At 44.7% G+C, this 19,795-nt stretch overlaps 1 protein-coding gene across 3 annotated transcripts in view; it reads right to left on the reverse strand.

Moving 5' to 3' along the window:
* Positions 1 to 4,379: 4,379 nt before the first annotated feature.
* CYP4X1 (cytochrome P450 family 4 subfamily X member 1) overlaps positions 4,380 to 19,795 on the reverse strand; it is a 28,660-nt gene continuing 13,244 nt past the window's right edge. The window contains exons 5-12 of one of the 3 annotated variants that reach the window (XM_084786592.1): positions 18,508 to 18,635; positions 18,276 to 18,430; positions 16,638 to 16,738; positions 15,889 to 16,079; positions 8,776 to 8,909; positions 7,519 to 7,583; positions 6,274 to 6,356; positions 4,380 to 4,841 (exon numbers count right to left, since the gene is read on the reverse strand). In XM_084786592.1, the coding sequence (XP_084642718.1) occupies positions 4,667 to 4,841; positions 6,274 to 6,356; positions 7,519 to 7,583; positions 8,776 to 8,909; positions 15,889 to 16,079; positions 16,638 to 16,738; positions 18,276 to 18,430; positions 18,508 to 18,635 (1,032 nt within the window). In that variant the 3' untranslated portion in view covers positions 4,380 to 4,666. Of the gene's footprint in view, positions 4,842 to 5,812; positions 5,905 to 6,097; positions 6,186 to 6,273; positions 6,357 to 7,518; positions 7,584 to 8,775; positions 8,910 to 15,888; positions 16,080 to 16,637; positions 16,739 to 18,275; positions 18,431 to 18,507; positions 18,636 to 19,795 lie in introns of those variants that run through there. The other 2 variants (XM_084786594.1, XM_084786593.1) reach the window with 2 other exon arrangements.

The following is a 19,795-nucleotide window of genomic DNA, read 5'->3' on the forward strand; positions in this document are numbered from 1 at the left end:
CAGAGCAGCAGGGAGAGGAAGGGAAAGGGGTGGGAAGGGCTAGAGGAGGGTTTTCAGATCCCTAGGGCTAGGGAACTAGAGCAAGAAGAGGCTGAGAAGGGACTGTCCTCAAATCCAAACCTAGTGATGGCGATGGTGTTTTTTGACACAATATTTGAGAACTATCGTGTGTGTGTGTGTGTGTGTGTGTGTGTGTGTGTGTGTGTGTGTGTGTGTAGGACACTTTCTGAGTGTCAACTGGATATTCCCAGGACTGGATTACTGTTGGAGGAAAAAATTCCACAGGCAGCATGGGACATTGAACCTTGTTGTTTTGACTTCAAATTCACTCTTTAAAAAAATTTTTATTTACTATTTATACAGTATTCTGCCCACACGTGTGCCTGCCCACCACAAGAAGACACCGGATCTCATTACAGGTGGTTGTGAGCCACCATGTGATTGCTGGGACTTGAACCCGGGACCTTTGGAAGAGCAGAAGGTGCTCTTAACCTCTGAGCCATCTCTCCAGCCCTCAAATTCATTCTTAACTCTGTCCTAGAGAAGGGCTCCCAGCATGGTGCGCTGGTGAAGTGGGGAACTGAAGAAGAAAGGCATTGGCATCGCAGAGCTCGTAGTCCCTTTGGGGAGGCACGTCTGGGAGGATGGCCAGAATCCCCTCAATAAGTTAAGAAAGTCTGATTCCCACTTGCAGTTTCCACCTCACCTGCGTCTCTTTCACTCATTCCTTGAGCCTGCTCTCTCACCAAGGATGCTCTTTTTCCACATTCTTGCTACAAGGTACGGTGGTGTGGTCACAAAGTCTTCCGTGTTTAGGGAAATATGATAACAGCCATTTTCTTCTTTGGACCTATTCCTGGTTGTTGCCTTGGCTACTCAGTGCCAGTCCAGGTTGGTGGGTTACCCCTACACATGTGGGTGGGGCGCTGTTGTTTACCAGCCAGGAAACAGAGTACATCTGTCTGTAACATTCAAGTGCCCAACAATGTCCTGTTAGGCAGTTTGTTGAGTGGCTGACATGGTGACCTTATCTATTCTGTTCATTTTTAGGAAGTATCAATCAATAGATAAATTATCCTATCTTCAGAAAGCCTACAGTCAATACTTACTGAATGCTAACAACTGCCCCCCTTCCCCCCCCCCCCCCGCCCCACCCCCGTTTGCTTAGGGATATTTTCTGCAATTCCCAGAATGGCCACTAGATGGCCACACAGCAATTCAATCTCCCTTGGCAGTTGCATGATTTAAAGATAAAGAATAAAAGAGGACATGATTTGCCTCTTAGCTGGGCGTGCTAATCGTCATGGGAAAACCAAGACCAGTGCTTAAGAGAATCAGTTTTTGCTTGTGTATTGTCTTCAGGTTGGGTGGGGGTGGAGAGCAATGTGTTTTGTTCAGGCCTATGTGGCTCTTTTAAGATGCCTGTTTCCTTATGCCATTCCTGGTTTGGGGGTGGCTGGTTGGTTGTGGAAATCACTCTATCCTTTTCTAGTGTTCATTTTTAACACCAAAGTTTTGACAAATAATTGGACATTTTAAATAGGTTTGAAGCAGAGAGTAGAGATCTTGGTTATCTGGAGAGATATAAAGAAAAGCATTGTTCACATAAATAATGGCCTACTATAACAATAAGGTCTCAGGACAATCTAATTCTTTCACATAGAAGCTTTGAGGAGGCAGGTGGCTTAGCGCTAGTGGGTGATTTGTTCTATGGGCTGTCCAAACCTTTGTCTATCTTATTGTGTCTTTTCAATACACAACTTTAAGGTAGTAATATAAGTTACTGGCTGTAGGTTCTGTCACCACATCTACCATCAAGTAAGGTGATAAACAGGAGGTGGAGGACACACACCTTTCCTTTAGAAGGTACCAGCCCTTCTGTTCATAGCTCTGCACAAAATTTAAAAGCATCACGTGAGTCACTGAAAGACTGGGCTGGAGAGATGGCCTGGCTGGTAAAGTGCTTGCTGCTGAGTTTGAGTCCACAGCACCCATGTAAAAAAGCTAGTGCATCTGTAATCCCAGTGCTGCAGGGGCAGAGACAGGACAAACCCTGTGGTGTTCTGATTAATCTAGCTAAATCGGTAAGCTCTGAATCAGTGACAGATCCTGTCTCCAAAAATAAGGTGGAGAGTGATTGAAAAAGATACTCAGTGTTGGTCTTTGGCTAACACCCCCCCACACACACACACACAGAGAGAGAGAGAGAGAGAGAGAGAGAGAGAGAGAGAGACAGAGACAGAGACAGAGACAGAGACAGAGACAGAGACAGAGACAGAGACAGAGAGACAGAGACAGAGACAGAGACAGAGACAGACAGAAACAGAGACAGACAGAGACAGAGACAGACCAACTGACAGACCGACAGACAGACAGACAGACAGACAGAATATACTCAGTAGCTGGCAACCATGTGCTCAGCTAAGGATTCTATCTAAGTGGGAATGGACAAAGGATGCGGGGAAGGATGCTGAGGCATCTCTGGTATAAGCAGACTGTAATGTAAGCAGGGACTATGACAGATCCTTTAAAATAGAAACAGTATCTGGGGCAGTGCTGATTATGCATGAGTCACAGCATGTAGGACTCAACAATCAAGTACGACCCAAGTTTCCACCAGGCAACAGGTTAACTGACAAAAGAAGCATCTGGGCTCTTCCCTGTTGTATGTTACGGAGTTACTCAAACACTCATTCCGTAGCTGCTGTGGTTATCCCGTTCAGCCTTACTTGGTTAAGTATCAACTACACAGTAAAGCAAGATGATCAGTCCCCAGGGGGCTGGTAGGTCCCTGCAAGTGTGCCTATGGGCATGGAGGAGACAAGCGGAAAGCAGGGGCTGCGTACAGCCTTGTGAACCTGCCAGAGAGGTGTGTCTGTGTCTACAGAAAGCATTTGATAACATTGCATTGGGAGGCTAAATTCTCTTTATCTCTTCATATCCTATTGATAAGATATGGGTTTTATTAATCCTGAGATGGTGGATTTTCTGTCTGGTTAAGGGAGCTGCTGCCTCCACACGTCATCCCTCCTTGCACCATGCTTTCATGTTTGTTATCACCTTCGCTGCTACCATAGGCTTTCCCCTTTCCCCGTAGTTAAAATGTCCAGAGATGCAAAGGACTGACAGGCACCTGGTGAGAGGCTGTTAGTTCCAAGTATTCTCTGAAACCTTCCCAAGATTGGATAGGATGACCTTGGTCACCCTCTCAAATCTCAGATTCTGTCTCTTCAGTCATCCGTCTCTCACAGTCCACTGCCACCACCCTTAGCAAGCACCGCCTACTTTATCCAGGGGAGAACATGGATGTAGTCCCCAGCTACCACAGGTCATGTTTCTCACATTTAGGGAGCTCTCAGGGGTCAGCAGCTGGAGTGCAGTGGGCGAGCTTTGCCCTGGGAAAACTACCTTCAGGACCGTGATGCGTCTTCCTCCAGGTGAACATCTACTCTTATCAGTGTCCTAGGTTTCTACTTGTGTCCTTTTCTTCTGGGTTCTACTTTTACCACCTTCCAACCTACCACTAATCTGTTTATTATCCATGCGACATATACAAAACTCCCTCTCTGTCTCTCTCTCTCTCTCACACACACACATACACACATATACATACACACACATACATATACATACACACACATACACACATACATACATACACACACATATACACACACACACACGCACACGCTGGTCTTGAACTCACGATTCTTTAGCTTCTCATGTGCTGGGGTTATAGGTATGCTCAGAAAAACTTCCTTAAAGTGCAGTTGGCTCTAGTTGTACCTCTGGTTGAAGGCCCTTCAAAGGGTGCCCTCTATACCTAAAAACAATCTAGATTTCTGACTAGGTTCCAGTGAAATCATTAAGCAGTTCCCATTTAGGCTTCATAAGAGTTGTTAACACCAGAAATGTAAGTAGAATGTTTTTGTAATATTTTAAGTTTAGATTTCCTTAGTCAAGATTCAAAACCTATTGGCCAATGGGTTCATTGACCAAAGGCCAATGAACACTATAACTAATCTAACTATTCAAAAGTAGAAATACTTTAAAACTCATAGGCCACCCATGTTTCAGAAAAGCACAACCTTATGATAAGGATTAGGAGGGATTTATTTTTATTAAGTGAGAAAGATCAAGACCAATTCAGATATGATTCCATGTCTAAGAGCACACATAGACATTATATACGAAATATGCAGGAAAAAGTCAGGAAGAGTACACACCAAATTACCCTTTTTAGGAAAAGCAGTAGGCTCTGTCAGGGCGGCGCCCCAGGTGAGGTGGGATTATATCCACACCTCCTAGTGCTGGAGAAGTTTTGCCTTCAGCACACATCCATTCTCCTGTTACTTGCATAATTCCAAAAACTGTTTAAAAAAAAAACCAGAAAATATATAGATGTAACCTAGTGATAGGCTCAGTAATAATCACTAGAAAATAGCTCCAAGTCATATGTATCCAGGGTCACCTGGACTACCTGAAAATGTCTTGGGGGGGGACAAGGGGGCATGGGGGGAGGGGGAGGAATGTGCTGCTGGAGAGAGGCTCCAGCTGGCTATCTTCCAGCTGTCCTGCCAGACTCAGACTCCCTTCCATTTGCCTGGACCACTGCCTGTGAATTTAACTTAACAACAGGAAGACCAGTAGTCATGTCCCCTTGTCTCTAACACTCAGGGAGTTTCTTCAAGTGCAAATAGATTCCATGCTTGGGTCTGAGGACTGTGTGGCTGGAGAAGGCGGGAGGCCTGGTGAGGTCCGGGGCTACTTGGAAGCGGAGCAGAATCAACGCAATAGCCACCTTTAACTCCAGCATGGCGAACTGTTGCCCAATGCAGTTCCTGCAGACACAGGGGAAGAAAAGGGGGTAACAAGTCTGGAGGCCACAGCGGCTTAGCGGTTTCCTCTCATAGGAAGAACATTCTCTGCAGGAGGGAGAGAGGGAAGAGACTCATGCAACTGCACATGCCTGGACAAGCTCTCACTTGGGAGATTCATGCGGGACCCCTCCCCAGAGCTATAGAGGAAGTAAAGAGCTGCTGGGGAGCACACTGACCAGCCGTGTTACCCAGAGTCCCCACAGGCCAGTCCAGATGCCTGCGAGTTGTGCAGAAAGCTTCAGGCTTGGACTTTTTGGTGATGGCAGCGTGTGGTGGTTTGAATGAGAGTGCCCCTCCCCCCAATAGGCACATATATTCGAATGTTTGGCCCACAGTTGATGGAACCGTATGGGAAGCATTAGGAGCTGTGTCTTGTTGAAGGATGTGTGTGTCTCTGGGAGGTGGGATTTGAGGTTTCGGAAGTCCAGCCTTTCCCAGATGGCTTTCTGTCTCTGCCTGGTGCTTGTGGACCAGATGTAAGCTCTCAGCTACTGCTCCAGGGCCATGCCTGCCTGCTGCCTTGCTTGCTCCCCCATCCCCCACCAAAAGCGTCATGGATTCACCCTCCGACTCTGTAAGCCCCCGGTAAACTCTTAGTTCCGTAAGTTGTCTTGGTTATGGTGTCTCTTCACAGCAGCAGCAAAGTAACTCAGACATAGGTGCTTTAGAGTCATCCTGTGCCCTCAAGCAACCCTTTGCTTCCGTTGCTGACCCCAACAAAACTCAGTGGTTCACCAAGCCAGACTCTAACACATTCATTATTTTGGCCTGTTGGGGGTACTCTTTCTAGGTTGAGTAGATGTGTTTATATTACTTCTTCCCAGAAAAAGTATTTTTAATCTTTAAATATTTATTTATTTATTTATTTATTTATTTTATGTATATGAGTGCTCTTTCTTCAAACACACCAGAAGAAGCAATCATATTATAGACGGTTGTGAGCCACCATGTGGTTGCTGGGAATTGAACTCAGGACCTCTGGAAGAGCAGCCAGTGCTCTTAACCTCTGAACCATCTCTCCAGTCTGGGAAAAAAAAGCCTCTTATACAACAAGAGTAAAGTAGAGTTTTCACACCAATATCATTGAAACTTTGAATCATTCCCTGCAAGAATGTGGATTTGGAGGTTCCAGTGTGATACCCTCCCTGAAGAAGGTGACTGTTGGAGTCACCCACAAAATGTTTCTTCTGCAAGAGGAGGTGACATTGAGCCTGTGAGCAATACTTACCCTGCAGCAGTGCTTTCTAAGGCACGACTCACATGCTGTGATATAAAGTACTATTGTCCTTTGTGAAGAGATGGATTCTGGGAATAAATTGACGGAGCTGAAGGACTACTGGGTGTAAGTAAGCCTTTTTTATGCAAATTTTCAACAGCTTCAAGTTGGCCTCACCTTGGACCACTGGAGAACGGTAGGAAAGCGCAGGGGTGTCTCTGATCAGAATTCTCCTTAGTGAATCTCAAGGGGTCAAAGACCTGAAATGAGAGGACAACTTCATTATCAGCATCGTGCCAGCAGCACAGTTTTTAAGGTGCTACTGAGTGAACAGCAGAAACATACCCCGCACGAACTTATTTAAAAAATTCTGCTGGCCACACATGCTAAGAAGACAACAATTTTATTTTATTTTTTGAGACAAGATTTCTCTGTGTAGCCTGGCTGTCCTAGAACTTTGTAGACCAGGCTGGCCTTGACCTCACCGAGATCCACGTGCTTCTGCCTACCGAGTGCATGAGATATAACATCCTGGCTTCTTATTCTGCAGAGTAGATCTAAAGCCCCAGGGGTTATACCGAAGAGACCACTAGCACTCTGAATACTGAATTAACTCAGGCTTACCACACATCTCCTTACCTGTCCGGGTCCCGCTTTCTCTCTTTCTGAGCCTATTCTGGGCTGCAGACAGCTTACCCACATGGTTTCCCACTGGATTGCAACAATCAATACAAAGCATCGATGGGGATCTGAAGAGTGGGTGCAGAGAGTTTGGGGTGCTGAGTGTTTATTGGCTCCTCCCTGTTGACTGTGTTAGGTTGGCAGTAGGTCTTCAGCACAGGCCTATTTCCTAGCTCCTTACTCCCTCCCCCCACCCCCAGGTTCTGTAACTTCCCCCTTCCAGGGCCCATCAGGTTCAGAAAAGATAAATGATCCTGAAAGCTACCCACTCTGCATTTGCTTTCCCTAAACTCTGCCCATATCTTCACAAGCGCTTCCTTTATGTAGCACTGGAACTGAGCAACTTGAGTGTGCTGTCAGTATCGCCAGGATCCTGATCGTTTCACACAATAAAAGAGAGGCTGAGCTGCCCAATTTGCTCTATTGACCAGGCAGAGCCCCGCAGATACCAAACACTCTGCAGGTGTTTGGAAAAGCGTGATGGGCCCATGACTGAAAAAGGGCTTAACAGTTGGGCGCAGCTTGTGGGACTAAGGCTGTTCAGATCACCATAAAGATAAAGGATGTGAGGTGAGGACAAGATCGTGATCGTTAGTGGGCGAGTTTCACGCATTTTTGACTTTTATGTTTGTTTGCTCAGTGTCGTTTACTTTCACAGCACAGCCACTTGCATGCTTAGCTGTCCACACATGAATCACTCAGCATCACTCTCTGAAGCATGTCCACTGAAGACAGTCTTACCTTTGGGTCTTTCCAGACAGCAGGGTTGTGGTGGAGACCCCAGACACTAAGAACCACAGTCATTCCTGAGGCAGGAGGGAAACAGAGCAAACCGTTGGCTGCTGTAGTGTGTTCTTCCACAAGACTTTCCTTCTTCCCGGAGAAAAGAGCTAGCTCCCGCTGACCTGTGTGCCAACGCTCCACCAGGGAGGATGCCGGGGAAGGTGGGCTTGGGTTTAAGCTTTAGTTTTCAAAGCAGCTACATACTTAATTCATGATTTTATCCTAAGGAGTTGGTGGTATCCGACCAAAGTGTAAACCAAGGTTAAGTTTTCTGCCTCGTTTGGAAATTACTTAAGTATCTGTTAACAGCTAGACAGAACTTCGTAGAGGCAGTTCTGTTATCCTACCTTGAAGATCCTGGGGTTAATTTCTCTTGGTACTGTTTATCTATAAAAGGAGGAGAATCTGGGCAAATATTCATATTTGGTTGGTGATGTTAAAAAAAGATGAAAAAGAGAGGGAATTGGAGCATCATTTTCTTATCGAAAATAATTCTGGTTCTGTCAAGAAAATTACAGAGGTCGAGGGTCTTGGCCTCAGCTCTCCTGTTGACTTGTTGACACTGAAAGTGGAGAAGTGAAGGGCTGTCTCGTTCGAGCCTACTGCCACCTACAGGCCCCGCCCAGAAACAAGCACGCTTCAAGTACAGGATCTTCATGAATTCTAGCTTTGCTTCACATCCATTAACCTTATGTGCATATTGGGGTTCCCCAGTGGGTTTTTTGGAGACATCAAAATGTTTAAAATTGTTTGCAAACTGCAGAGTATTGAAAACATGTCTGTTAAGAGCACATTCCAAGGGGAAAATGAGACAAAGCATTTCAAAGTTTTATATAGACCAAGATTGTTTCCTTCTAAGTTGCTATGGTGATAGACTCCCTTTCTCATTTCCCGCATTAACAGAATGATGCTCATCTCCTGTAAAGACCCATGTGGATCTCACACTCAGTCTCACAAATAGTATCTTAGAGACAATGTCCCACAAACGGGCAAAATCCTTGGCCAGGATTCTCAAAACGAGGCTGAAACCTAACGGCTCTAATTGCCTACATGGCTTAGAAAGGTCGATAAAGCTCAAATATGATGGAGGAATTATCCTCCGAGTTTTCAGTAGCTGCTTAATTCCAATCCAGGGGTCCCCCAGAGCCCCGAATCCCACTAATCAGCATCACCGTGACCTTCAGGATCTCATGCTTAGGGGAAAAGAGTGAAGACCTGCAGGCAGCGAGTGTCCATCCGGGAGGGTCAGGGGCTTGCTGAGTTCTCTGGAGATGGTTGGGATGGGAGGGATCAAGCGGAGTGTCTCCTTGATACACATTGTGGTGTACGGCATCTCATCCAGCTGATCCCTGTGAGGACAAAGGAGGGACGGAGGGGCTTAGACTCCAAATCCATTTGTCTTAGATTGCTCTCTGTTTGATCTCTCTTCCTAGTAAGCATCACTGTTGGAGTAAAGTGATTTTTGTCTGGGTTTATAGAGCACATTGTTAAAATTCAACTTTTTCTGCCTTTGTGTCGGCCGAAGTCCCAAAGTTGGCAGACACACAGACGCAACATGCCTAACAAGGCTTGTGAAAAGCAGTGTTGCAACTTAACTCTTCACATAAAGCAAGAATGTGTAAGGCATAGCTAAAGACTGAGGAAGGAGCTAAATACGTTTAAGAGAGGGGAAAAATCATTTAAAGAGAATTGGTGAAATGCTGAAGTACCTTGGGAGATGGAGTGGGATGCTACTCATCATAAACAAGGAGAGACTTAACCCGGGTCACTTAGAGGATCTGCCGTGTGCTTCCTGGAGTCTGGAGAGCACAGAACCAGGACAGAGCAGACAGATCAGCAGAGGAGAGTAGCTGAAGCAAGGTAGGGATGCACAGGTGTGTTGGGTGGAGGAGGAGGAGGGAGACCAGCTGGAGCTGCACTGTGTCCAGAGTTTCCCCCATCCCATGAACCACCACTAGAAAGTCCCAGGGAGAGAGTCTCCAAAATACCTGCATAGGTATTGGCTGAAAGGGAGGAGGAACACAAAGTCTCCGCAAAACCCTTGGTATGACCACGATAGTTCCAGCTGCTTTCCCCTTCATACTTGAGTCGTTTCTGACTGGGTCAGGGCCTCAGGGCAGGGGAGAAGCTGGTCAATTAGGCAAGCCAACAGCAACTCCCTCTCACGCTACTGGCTTCCAGGCCAAAGAAAGGCCAAGGGAGGGATAGGAGGGCGAGGCACCAAGTGGATGAGCCTGTGGATCGTGGTTTGCTATGGCTCTGGGCTACACAAGCTAGTTGCCTGCATGAGAGTGGTCTGTGATTTGACGGGACTCTATGGGACTCCTTAAGATTTGCCTACAAGATGAAAAGAACCATGGAGCAAGCCTGAAGTGAGAGCAGGAAAAGAACGGAGTGCTTTATTTTTATACTGGCTAGTCAAAGGAGGTCAAGGAAATGGCTGCATTTTGCCCAATCGCATTTCTATTTCCTTTTTTAAAATGGCTTACTTAAATGTAGGCGTTAGCTTCTTAAAAACATAGCATTTTAGTTCTGAATATAAAAGGGCGATTGTGTCAACTCTGACACTTGCATAATTAAGAAAAACAGTTTTGCTCATATCAATGCAAAAGGAAAGAAGAATTTCAGTTTTTGTTTTGAGACAGGGTTTCACTATGTAGCCCTTAATGGCCCGGAACTCTTTGAACACATCAGTCTGGCCTTGAACCTCCATAAACCTTCCTAAGAAAATAATGTTAAACTAACACAGAAAGGAGACAAAGAAAGAAATTGCTTAAAATTTTCTGAATGCCACATATAAATTTTATTAATAAAAACAATGGGTATGTTATAGAGTTAAAAAAAAAACGTGTTCTGGCCTGGGGCGGTGGTGCATACCTGTAATTCCAGCACTTAGGGAGGCAGAGACTGGCAGATCTCTGTGAGCTTGAGGCCAGTCTAGTCTACAAAAAGAGTCCAGGACAACTAAGGCTATACAGAGAAACTCTGTCTCAAAAAACCAAAACCCCAAAACCAAAACCAAAACAACTAAACCAAACCAAACAAAGCAAAACCAAACCAAACCAAAAAACAACCTAAACCCCCGAAAACAAAAACCAAAACAAACCAAAAATGTGTTCTGGGAGTAGAGATGGCTCATCAGTTAAGGGTCCTTGCTGCAGCTTTAGTCATAATAGCCAGAAACTGTAAACAACCTAGATGCCCCTCAACCAAAGAATGGATAAAGAAAGTGTGGTACATTAACACAATGGAATACTGCTAAGCTATTAAAAACAAGATCATGAAATTTGAAAGCAAATGGGTGGAACTATAAAATATCTTTCTGAATGACGTAACCCAGACCCAGAAGACACACGTGGTATGTACTCACTTATAAGTGGATATCAGCCACAAAGTATAGGATAACTATGCTACAATCCAGAGTCCCAAAGAAGTTAATTAACAAGGACAACCCAAGGGAGGATGCTTGAATTTCACTGAGAGGGGGAAATAAAATATATGGATGGAGGGAACTTGGGTGGGGGAGGAGGGTGGGGAGGGGAACAGGAGGGATCAAGTGTGGGGATGACAGAGGGGAGAGAATTGGGAGTGGTGGGGGTGAGATATCTCTGGGATAAGCTAGAAACTTAGGACAAGGGAAACTCCAAGGAATCTATGAAGGTGACCCTAGCTAAGACTCCTTGCAATAAGGAGAACCTACAAGGCCACTTTCTGTAACCAGGCAAAACTTCCAACGGAGGGATGGGGACACCAACCCACTCACAAAACCTTCAACTCACAATTTGCCCTGCCTACCAGATGTGCAGGGATAAAGATGGAGCAGAAATTGAGGGAACAGCCAACCAATGACTGGCCTAACTTGAGACCCATGCCATGAGAGAGAGCCCACCCTTGACACTATTAATGATATTCTCCTATACTTGCATACAGAAGCCTAGCATAACCGTCCTCTGAGAGGCTTCAGCAGCTGATGGAAACAGATAGACACAGAGACCCACAGCCATTTTCCAGAGCTCAGAGAATCTTGTGGAAAAGGGGTAGGAAGGATTGAAGGAGCCAGAAGGGTCAAGGACACCACAAGAAAACCTACAGAATCAACTAACCTGGGCCCATAGGGGCTCACAGAAACTGAGCCACCAACCAAAGAGCATGCACGGACTGGACATAGGCCATAGGAGAAGAGAGAGGGGAAACTGACAGGGATGTAAAGTAAATAAATGAATTAAAAAAAAAAGAGCACTTGTTGCTCTTTCAAAGGACCCGAGTTCAGCTTCCAGTGCTGTGTCAGGTGGCTTAAAACCACTCCAGCTCTGGGGGATCTGACACTCTCTTCTGGACTCTATGGCACCTGCCCTCATGTGCATATACTCCCCCCCCCCGCCCCAAACACATAATTAAAGAGTAAATCTTTTTAAAAAAAAGTGTTCTATGAGGTATTTTTCCCTTTCTTTCATTAAAAGAGAGGACAGTTAACAGATCATATGGACTTCTTCTTCCTCTTCTTCTTCTTCTTCTTCTTCTTCTTCTTCTTCTTCTTCTTCTTCTTCTTCTTCTTCTTCTTCTTCTTCTTCTTCTTCTTCTTCTTCTTCTTCTTCTTCTTCTTCTTCTTCTTCTTCTTCTTCCTCTTCTTCTTCCTCTTCTTCTTCTTCTTCCTGGCCAGGACTCAATTGTTGTTTTCAAATTTAGATCAATCAAGAATGAGAAAGGTCAATGTTGGGAATACGCAAAACAAACGTGTTCTAAGTACTGCCCTTTTGTTTTCAGGCTCCACTTAATCAACGGGGAAAACTAAGTTCAAGGTCCCAGGCCCTAGGGGTGCTGGGGGCTTCCCACCAGCTGAACAGCTTCTGTTGTAAGGAGACAGTTGCCATCTCAGCCATCTCAGGGACAACGTCTCCATCCTGTTAGCGGGGTCAAACTAAGTTCATGTTGCCAGGCCCAGGAACCAGCTCCTATCCTTGCTTAACCCCTTATATTAAAATATGGTGGGACAATGCTACAGCCCACCTCACATCCCTTTGCTTTATGAGTTCATCCTTTATATATGATGAACAACTTTCCTTCAAGGTCTCAGTTCAGCTCCTGGGTCTGTTCTGTAGCCCTGACTTGTAGTGGCTTGATTACAATAAATTTTTTGTCATCTGCATTGACCTGGTGTTTGAGTTATGTTGGATCTAAGTGGACCTCATAATGTTAACACACAAGGTTCTTTCTTTCTCCTCCTCCTCCTCCTTCTTGTTTGTTTTATTTTATTTATTTTGCTTTTTTGAGACAGGGTCTCACAATGTAGCTCTGGCTGTCCTGGAACTCACTAATGTAAACTGTAGTGGTCTCACATTGACAAAGACCTGCATACCCCTGATGGGGTTAAAGGTGTGCATCACCGTACCCAGCCTTATTTGTTTCTTAAGTAACTACAACAGACAAGATAAAGCATTGAATTCATGCCCGAAACAGACACAACAATCTTCTAAGTTTAGCGAAGAAATAAAAATGGACTGGACTAGTTAGTGAGCTGATAGGGTAGGAGGTTTCCCACTTGGACCCCTCCATCCCACCAGAAGCAATGATTTCACAGACCAAAGTGCCTTGTGTGAGACAATGCTTAGTCTGGCAAATGTACTGTGAAGCTGTGGTAATAAAAAACAAATGGAACAGGTGGAGAGCCTGGACTCATCTTCGTCTTTATCTACACACACACTTAGGGACCATCTTCAGCAAAGGTGCCAAGAGGACAACGGGGAAAGGATATTCGGTTCAGTGGCTGATGTTGAGAAAGCTGGATATACACATCAAGAGTAAAATGAGATCCTTAGCCTATATACAAAACTCACCCCAGAATTGAATACTTATAAATACTATCTGATTGCAAAACTACTACAGAAACCAATGACTGAGAGATGCTCGCTGACATGGGTCATTGCAAAGATATTTTGTTTTGTTTTTTTTTTTTCTCTTGAAAGCATAAACAACAAAAACAAAAAACCAGAGGAGTTTATATTAAGTGAAAAAATTCCTCATGTATGACAAGGAAGCAACAGAGTGATGACCTACAAAATGGGGGAAACATTTGCGAGCCACGTGTATGATAAGGAATTAACATTTAAAATATATAAAGAACTCAAATAACTCAATACAACACAAACATTAAAATACATGAAAAAGGCTTAAATAGGCAATTTCTCAAAAGCTGACCTACAAATACTTGAGAGGCATGTGGAAAAATTCTCAACATCCCAGATCATTAGAGAGAGAGAGAGAGAGAGAGAGAGAGAGAGAGAGAGAGAGAGAGAGAGAACCAACAATGAACTATCACTTCACACTTGTTAGAGAAAAGAGAGACAAACAAATGTTGGTGAGTATTTGGAGAAACAGGATTCTTGCACACCGTCGGTATTAACATGGATTGATACATCCAAATGGAAAGCAGCATGGACGTTCCTAAAACACTACAAGGGGAAGCACTGCATGATGCAGGAATTTCATCACTGTTAGCAACAGCAGCTTTGTTCACGATAGTTCAGATATGGAATCAACCTACGTGTCATTACCAGAAGAATGGATAAAAAGCACGCACATACACACAACACAATGCCGTGGACCACCCGTTTGCCAGCTCATGAGTGAGCCTGGAGGACATTAGACAAAACAACATGAGGCCGACTCAGAGAGACAAACACTCCATGAACCCAGTCACACATGGCTGTATAGAAGCTGAAGTCATAGAAGCAGAGAGTATGGCAGTGTCGAGCAGGGGCGTGATGACAGGAAGTGCAGAATCCCACACAGATACGGAGGAGATACGTTGTTGCATATTTGGAAATTGCTCAGTGAGTATATTTTAGATGTCCTTACCACCAAATAGTTACATAGTTAATGGATGTGCCTATTGGTTTAGTTATTTCAAAAATGCATGCGTGCATGGATGAAAACAGTATATGGTATACTATAACTTATATATGCATATAAGCATGCATACTTTTGTCAGAGTCATTACTTAACATTGTATTTTATGCAGTGTAGATGACTCTCTCTCTCTCTCTCTCTCTCTCTCTCTCTCTCTCTCTCTCTCTCTCTCTCTCTCTGTGTGTGTGTGTGTGTGTGTGTGTGTGTAGGTCAGAGGCAACGTTGTGGAGTCAGTTTTTTCTTCTACCTTTAAGTGGATTATGGGGTTTAAATTCAGAATAGGCTTCCATGACATCTTGCTGGTACTCTGCCCGTTTGTCTTTCTTTCTTTCTTTCTTTCTTTCTTTCTTTCTTTCTTTCTTTCATGTGGGTGCTAGGGATCAAACTCAGGTCCTCACGCGTGTGCACCAAGCACATTAGTGGCTGCTATCCACCTCCCAAGCTCTTAGATGAAGCTTTGAACTTCTGCTAGGAAATGACTCTTGGTTCCTTATGAAAGGAAATCTCTACTGCCTTTAGAACTTCAGGTTTTGTTTTCTGAGCTGCCCTTTGCTTGTGACATGTGGCTCAGTGGTCTTTAGTATTTTTTATCTTCTGTCCCTCTGACTAGAGCAGTGGGAATGACTTTACATTATTTCCTTGCAGGCAGCATGTCTGAGGGCATACCCAGCATCTAGCTTATTAAAAGCAAGAGACATTAAGTCTGGTGAAGCCGAGTTGAGGCCTTCTTCCGGTTTACTCTACCTTTCCTAGACATACCGGTTCCTCAAGGGGGGTGGGGTGGGGGGTGGGGCGGAGTCTCACTCTTGGTCAAGGGTGTGAATCTGTCTTCTAAATCTGGGGGCCAGCAAATATCTTGAACTCACAGAGATCCACCTGCCTCTGCCTCCTGAGTGCTGGGGTTAAAGGCATGTGCCACCATGGCCATCAGTCTACATTTTCTAAACTCAGAAACAGAATGTAACTATTTAATATCACGTGTAAAGTCCAGAGTCTACCCTATCCCAAAGTATATGACACTAGTGACCTGGGGATGGCCTAGGGTATCTACATTGGCCTTAATGATGCAGTTACTTCTTCAATCTTCTCAACAGGGAGTCCCTGTGGAGTCTTGCCTTTGAAGCCCCACACGCATGCCTCAGGCCAATTCCTCACTTCAAACGTACCACAGCTTGGGTGAAAGAAACAAATGCAAATTGTATAGAAAAAGATAGTGATGGATGTTTTATGGATACTGAAAGTCTTTTGCAGAAGACAGGCTTTACTCAGGCTCATTTTAGGAAGAAGAGACAAGTGGTCTTCTTCCTCTGTTTTGGTGCACACATACCCTGGGACACTGTAGTCACTAAGGCATCAGGGTAAGAGATGAGCAAAATCCCAAGAAGAGAGCTAAGATGTTGTACTTAGGGCAGCAGATCTTACCAGGTGATGGAAGACCCGTCTCTCAGGATGCTCCTGATCTCTGTCCTGCATCTGTCTTGATGCTCAGGGTTCAGAGCCAGGCAGTAGAGGAGCCAGGAGATGCTGGCTGCAGAGGCATCGTGTCCAGACCACATGAAAGTGTTCACCTCAGACCGCAGGTCAGCATCTGAGAAGGCTCTCTCATCTTCAGCCTATAGCACGTGGCAAAGATAGCTGAATGAAACATTGTTTCACAGATGTTTGGAGACACCATCAAAATGATATTCTACAGAAATACTAGTGTTTCAAAGAAAGGTTTCAGTTTTAGTTTAGTCTGCCCAAATTCATGCTACAAATCCCACTTTTCCCAGAGCACAAAGGAGAACCAAAATTAGCTTTTGCTTAAGCACTTGGAAAATTTCTTTACTCTTTCGGATGTACTTAATTTCTCAACATTTCCTTATAAAGTGCTTGTTTGTGCTTCTAACTCCTCTGCAGGTTTCTAAGCTCCAGCTCTCTGTATGGAGCTTAGAGTTCCATCTGTATGGAGCTATCTGCACGGCAAACAGGTAACGTCGTGTTCGCCCACTCCTAGTGAGTTGCAGCTCTCAGTCTTTCCACCAAGAGCCAAGCGCTCACAGCCGTGCACTGCTTGGATTTGGCTGAAGAGGTTGCATCTGTCTTCCTGCCCTGACTCCACTTTCTCATCCACCTTCCCACGTGGTTAGCAGCCGTTTGAGCAGGTCTAGACTTTTGGTGCATTTATTTACCTGGGCAGAAAGTACGATATCCAGAAAATCTTGAGACTTTTGAGTGTCATCCTGTTTTACTCCATCCTTGCGGATTTTCTTTCTGTCCTGGATTATCTTTTCTGCGTAGAATAGAGGTGTTAGTTACTGAAGGGACAGCTAGGGTAGTCAAAGGCAGATGCATCATAAAGCAAGGTAGAGCCCACACAGGGTGTCATGAATTGCCTGCTTTTGGAGGGCGGAGTGGGTATAGTACATCCAAACACACTAAACTTGTACAAAGGGTTTCTTTTCCGTCAACAGACAACCTTTAACAAAAATTTCAAATAGAAGACACCAAAAATTAGTTTCTCTCAGTAAACAAACAAAATGACCAACATGGTTGCAAAGTTAGATGCAAGTGGCCAATCACTGTTTTCCTCCTTTAGTCTGAAATCTTGTTTTCATGGAAATTACCCAATGAAATAAATAGCCAGCAGAGAAAGCCCCCAACATGTATAACTAAAGGGGTGGAAGGGGAGTAAGCGAACAGACTAAAACAGGACATGGGACAGACTACGCACAGCTACCTTCTACAGAAACTACTTTGTTTTCTCTTTTAATTGGGGTCAGTTTTATTTGAATCATCATTCCATATAAATTTTAAGTGAACTTGGATAGAAGTAAGCAGACTAGTATGTTTTGATTTTCAGAAAGGTTTTCTGTATGTCATGAGTGTAGCTTCTCATCCGCGCTTATGGAAGCAAAACTCATCAAGCTCAGCAAGTTACAAAAAAAAAAAAAAAAAAGACATGAAGGTAGGAGGGACAGGAGCTGGAAAAAGGGGGTTCAGCAAGAGAGGGAGGGGACACGAGAAGGCAATGCGGGAATGAAGATGATCAACGTGTACTTGTATGAAGGTGTGAGCAAGGTTACTACTGGAGATGGACCAATAGCTCAGTAGTTCAGAGCACTGCCTACTTCTCTGGAGGACCCAGATTCAATTCCCAACATTCACATGACAAAAATTCCAGGCTGTCCTGGAACTCATGTGTAGACCAGGTTAGCCTTGAACTCACAGTGACGGCCTGCCTCAGCCTCCTGAGTGCTGGGATTAAAGACGTGCACCGTACCCAGCTTTTGGGTGTCTTTTGGACACATACTCCCATCTACATTTTCCTCCATGTCCATGCTGTGCAAGCATTTTAGCATGTAGTTGTTATGTAATTTACTGCACAAGAAAGCCTCATGCCATGCACATCTTGAAATCTTAAATGCTCCTTGTTATAGATGCATTAGGAATAACTGCATATAATAAATCTGTATAGTACATGATAATGAGGGAGTAAACTTAATTTGTTTTTGAGATAGGGTTTCTCTGTGTAGCCTTGGCTGTCCTGGACTCACTTTGTAGACCAGGCTGGCCTCGAACTCACAGCAATCCGCCTGCCTCTGCCTCCCGAGTGCTGGGATTAAAGGCGTGCGCCACCACCGCCCGGCAAGTAACCTTAATTTAAAAGGCTGAAATTATAATTATTTGAGCAGTGACAATATTAAGGCTCCAATAAGAAAAAGAATTCTTTTCTTGCTTACTGTGGGGCTTATGCTTCTACACAGATGACAGGCATGATGGTGCGTAGACTTGGGTAACCCACATGCAAGAAAGGCCTGCGTTCTTACCTGTGCACTGATGTATCACTTTGCCCAACTCCTGGAAGGAGTGGCCCTTAGGGCTGAACTTGAAAATTATGTCATGATGATGCCAGAAATTGTGCAAGCGAGAAGAAATGATTTCGTCAAGTTCAAATGTTGCCTTCACATAGGGCTCATAGGTGCTAGGAGAAACAGTTGGAACAATGGGTTAATAGTTGACTGAGGTCACAGTGAATTTGTTTACTGTCCCCTCACTAACCTGTTTATCTGGCAGTTGGTCTCCTGGCCAAAAGCACATTTCATGATTATGTCCAGGGCCATCAAGTTGATGTGTTCAAAGACCTCTATGGTTGTTTCCTGAGCGGTCCACATCTTCTCCCACTTATCCTGCCAGGGGAAGCCAAGATCAATATCGTCACCATCATCAAATGGCCTTTATTTGCCTGTTTTCCCCCAACCCTTCCCTTATCATCTCAGGGACAAAGGCCTGACCTTACAGGAACTGAAGGCCAGGAGTGAATAACTCTTGTGTTTATTCAGGACACGAGGGTGGGAAACACACACCAAGCAAGCGAGAAAGAGCGTGACGCACACACTTCACATCAGGCAAATGGTCCTTCAGTGATTGTCTCGGCTCTGTGCCAAACAGTATAGAGTTCCACACATGGCGTCTCCCCAGGGTTTCCTCCACCTTTCACCCCCAACTCGCTAGGTACCCCATCGCTACTCTCAACCACTTAAAATAAATTCAAAGCATTTTTCAAAAACATTTTAGATTCAGCAATTGATAATACCAGTAGACATGCTAACGTAGAAAGGGGGAAATCCTGGGCCCCAATCGTAGACGAGGAGCTCTAGGCAATTAGTGATTGAGGAGAGGGGGAGAATGGCGAGACCCCCTAAATGGTTATTCAGTGCCACTGGTCAGCCCTGAATACACACACACACACGCACACACACACACACACACACACACACACACAAACACACACAAACACACACACACACACACACACACAAACACACACACACACACACGCACACACACACACACACACACACAAACACACACACACACACACAAACACACACACACACACACACACAAACACACACAAACACACACACACACACAAACACACACACACACAAACACACACACACACACACAAACACACACACACACACAAACACACACACACACACACACAAACACACACAAACACACACACACACACACACAAACACACACAAACACACACACACACACAAACACACACACACACAAACACACACACACACACAAACACACACACACACACACACACAAACACACACAAACACACACACACACAAACACACACACACAAACACACACACACACACACACAAACACACACACACACACAAACACACACACACACACACAAACACACATACACACAAACACACACACACAAACACACACACACACACACACACAAACACACACACACACACACAAACACACATACACACAAACACACACACACAAACACACACACACA

Source organism: Acomys minous, assembly GCF_964271855.1.
Source record: "Acomys minous genome assembly, chromosome: 6".
In the NCBI taxonomy this organism is placed as follows: domain Eukaryota; kingdom Metazoa; phylum Chordata; class Mammalia; order Rodentia; family Muridae; genus Acomys; species Acomys minous.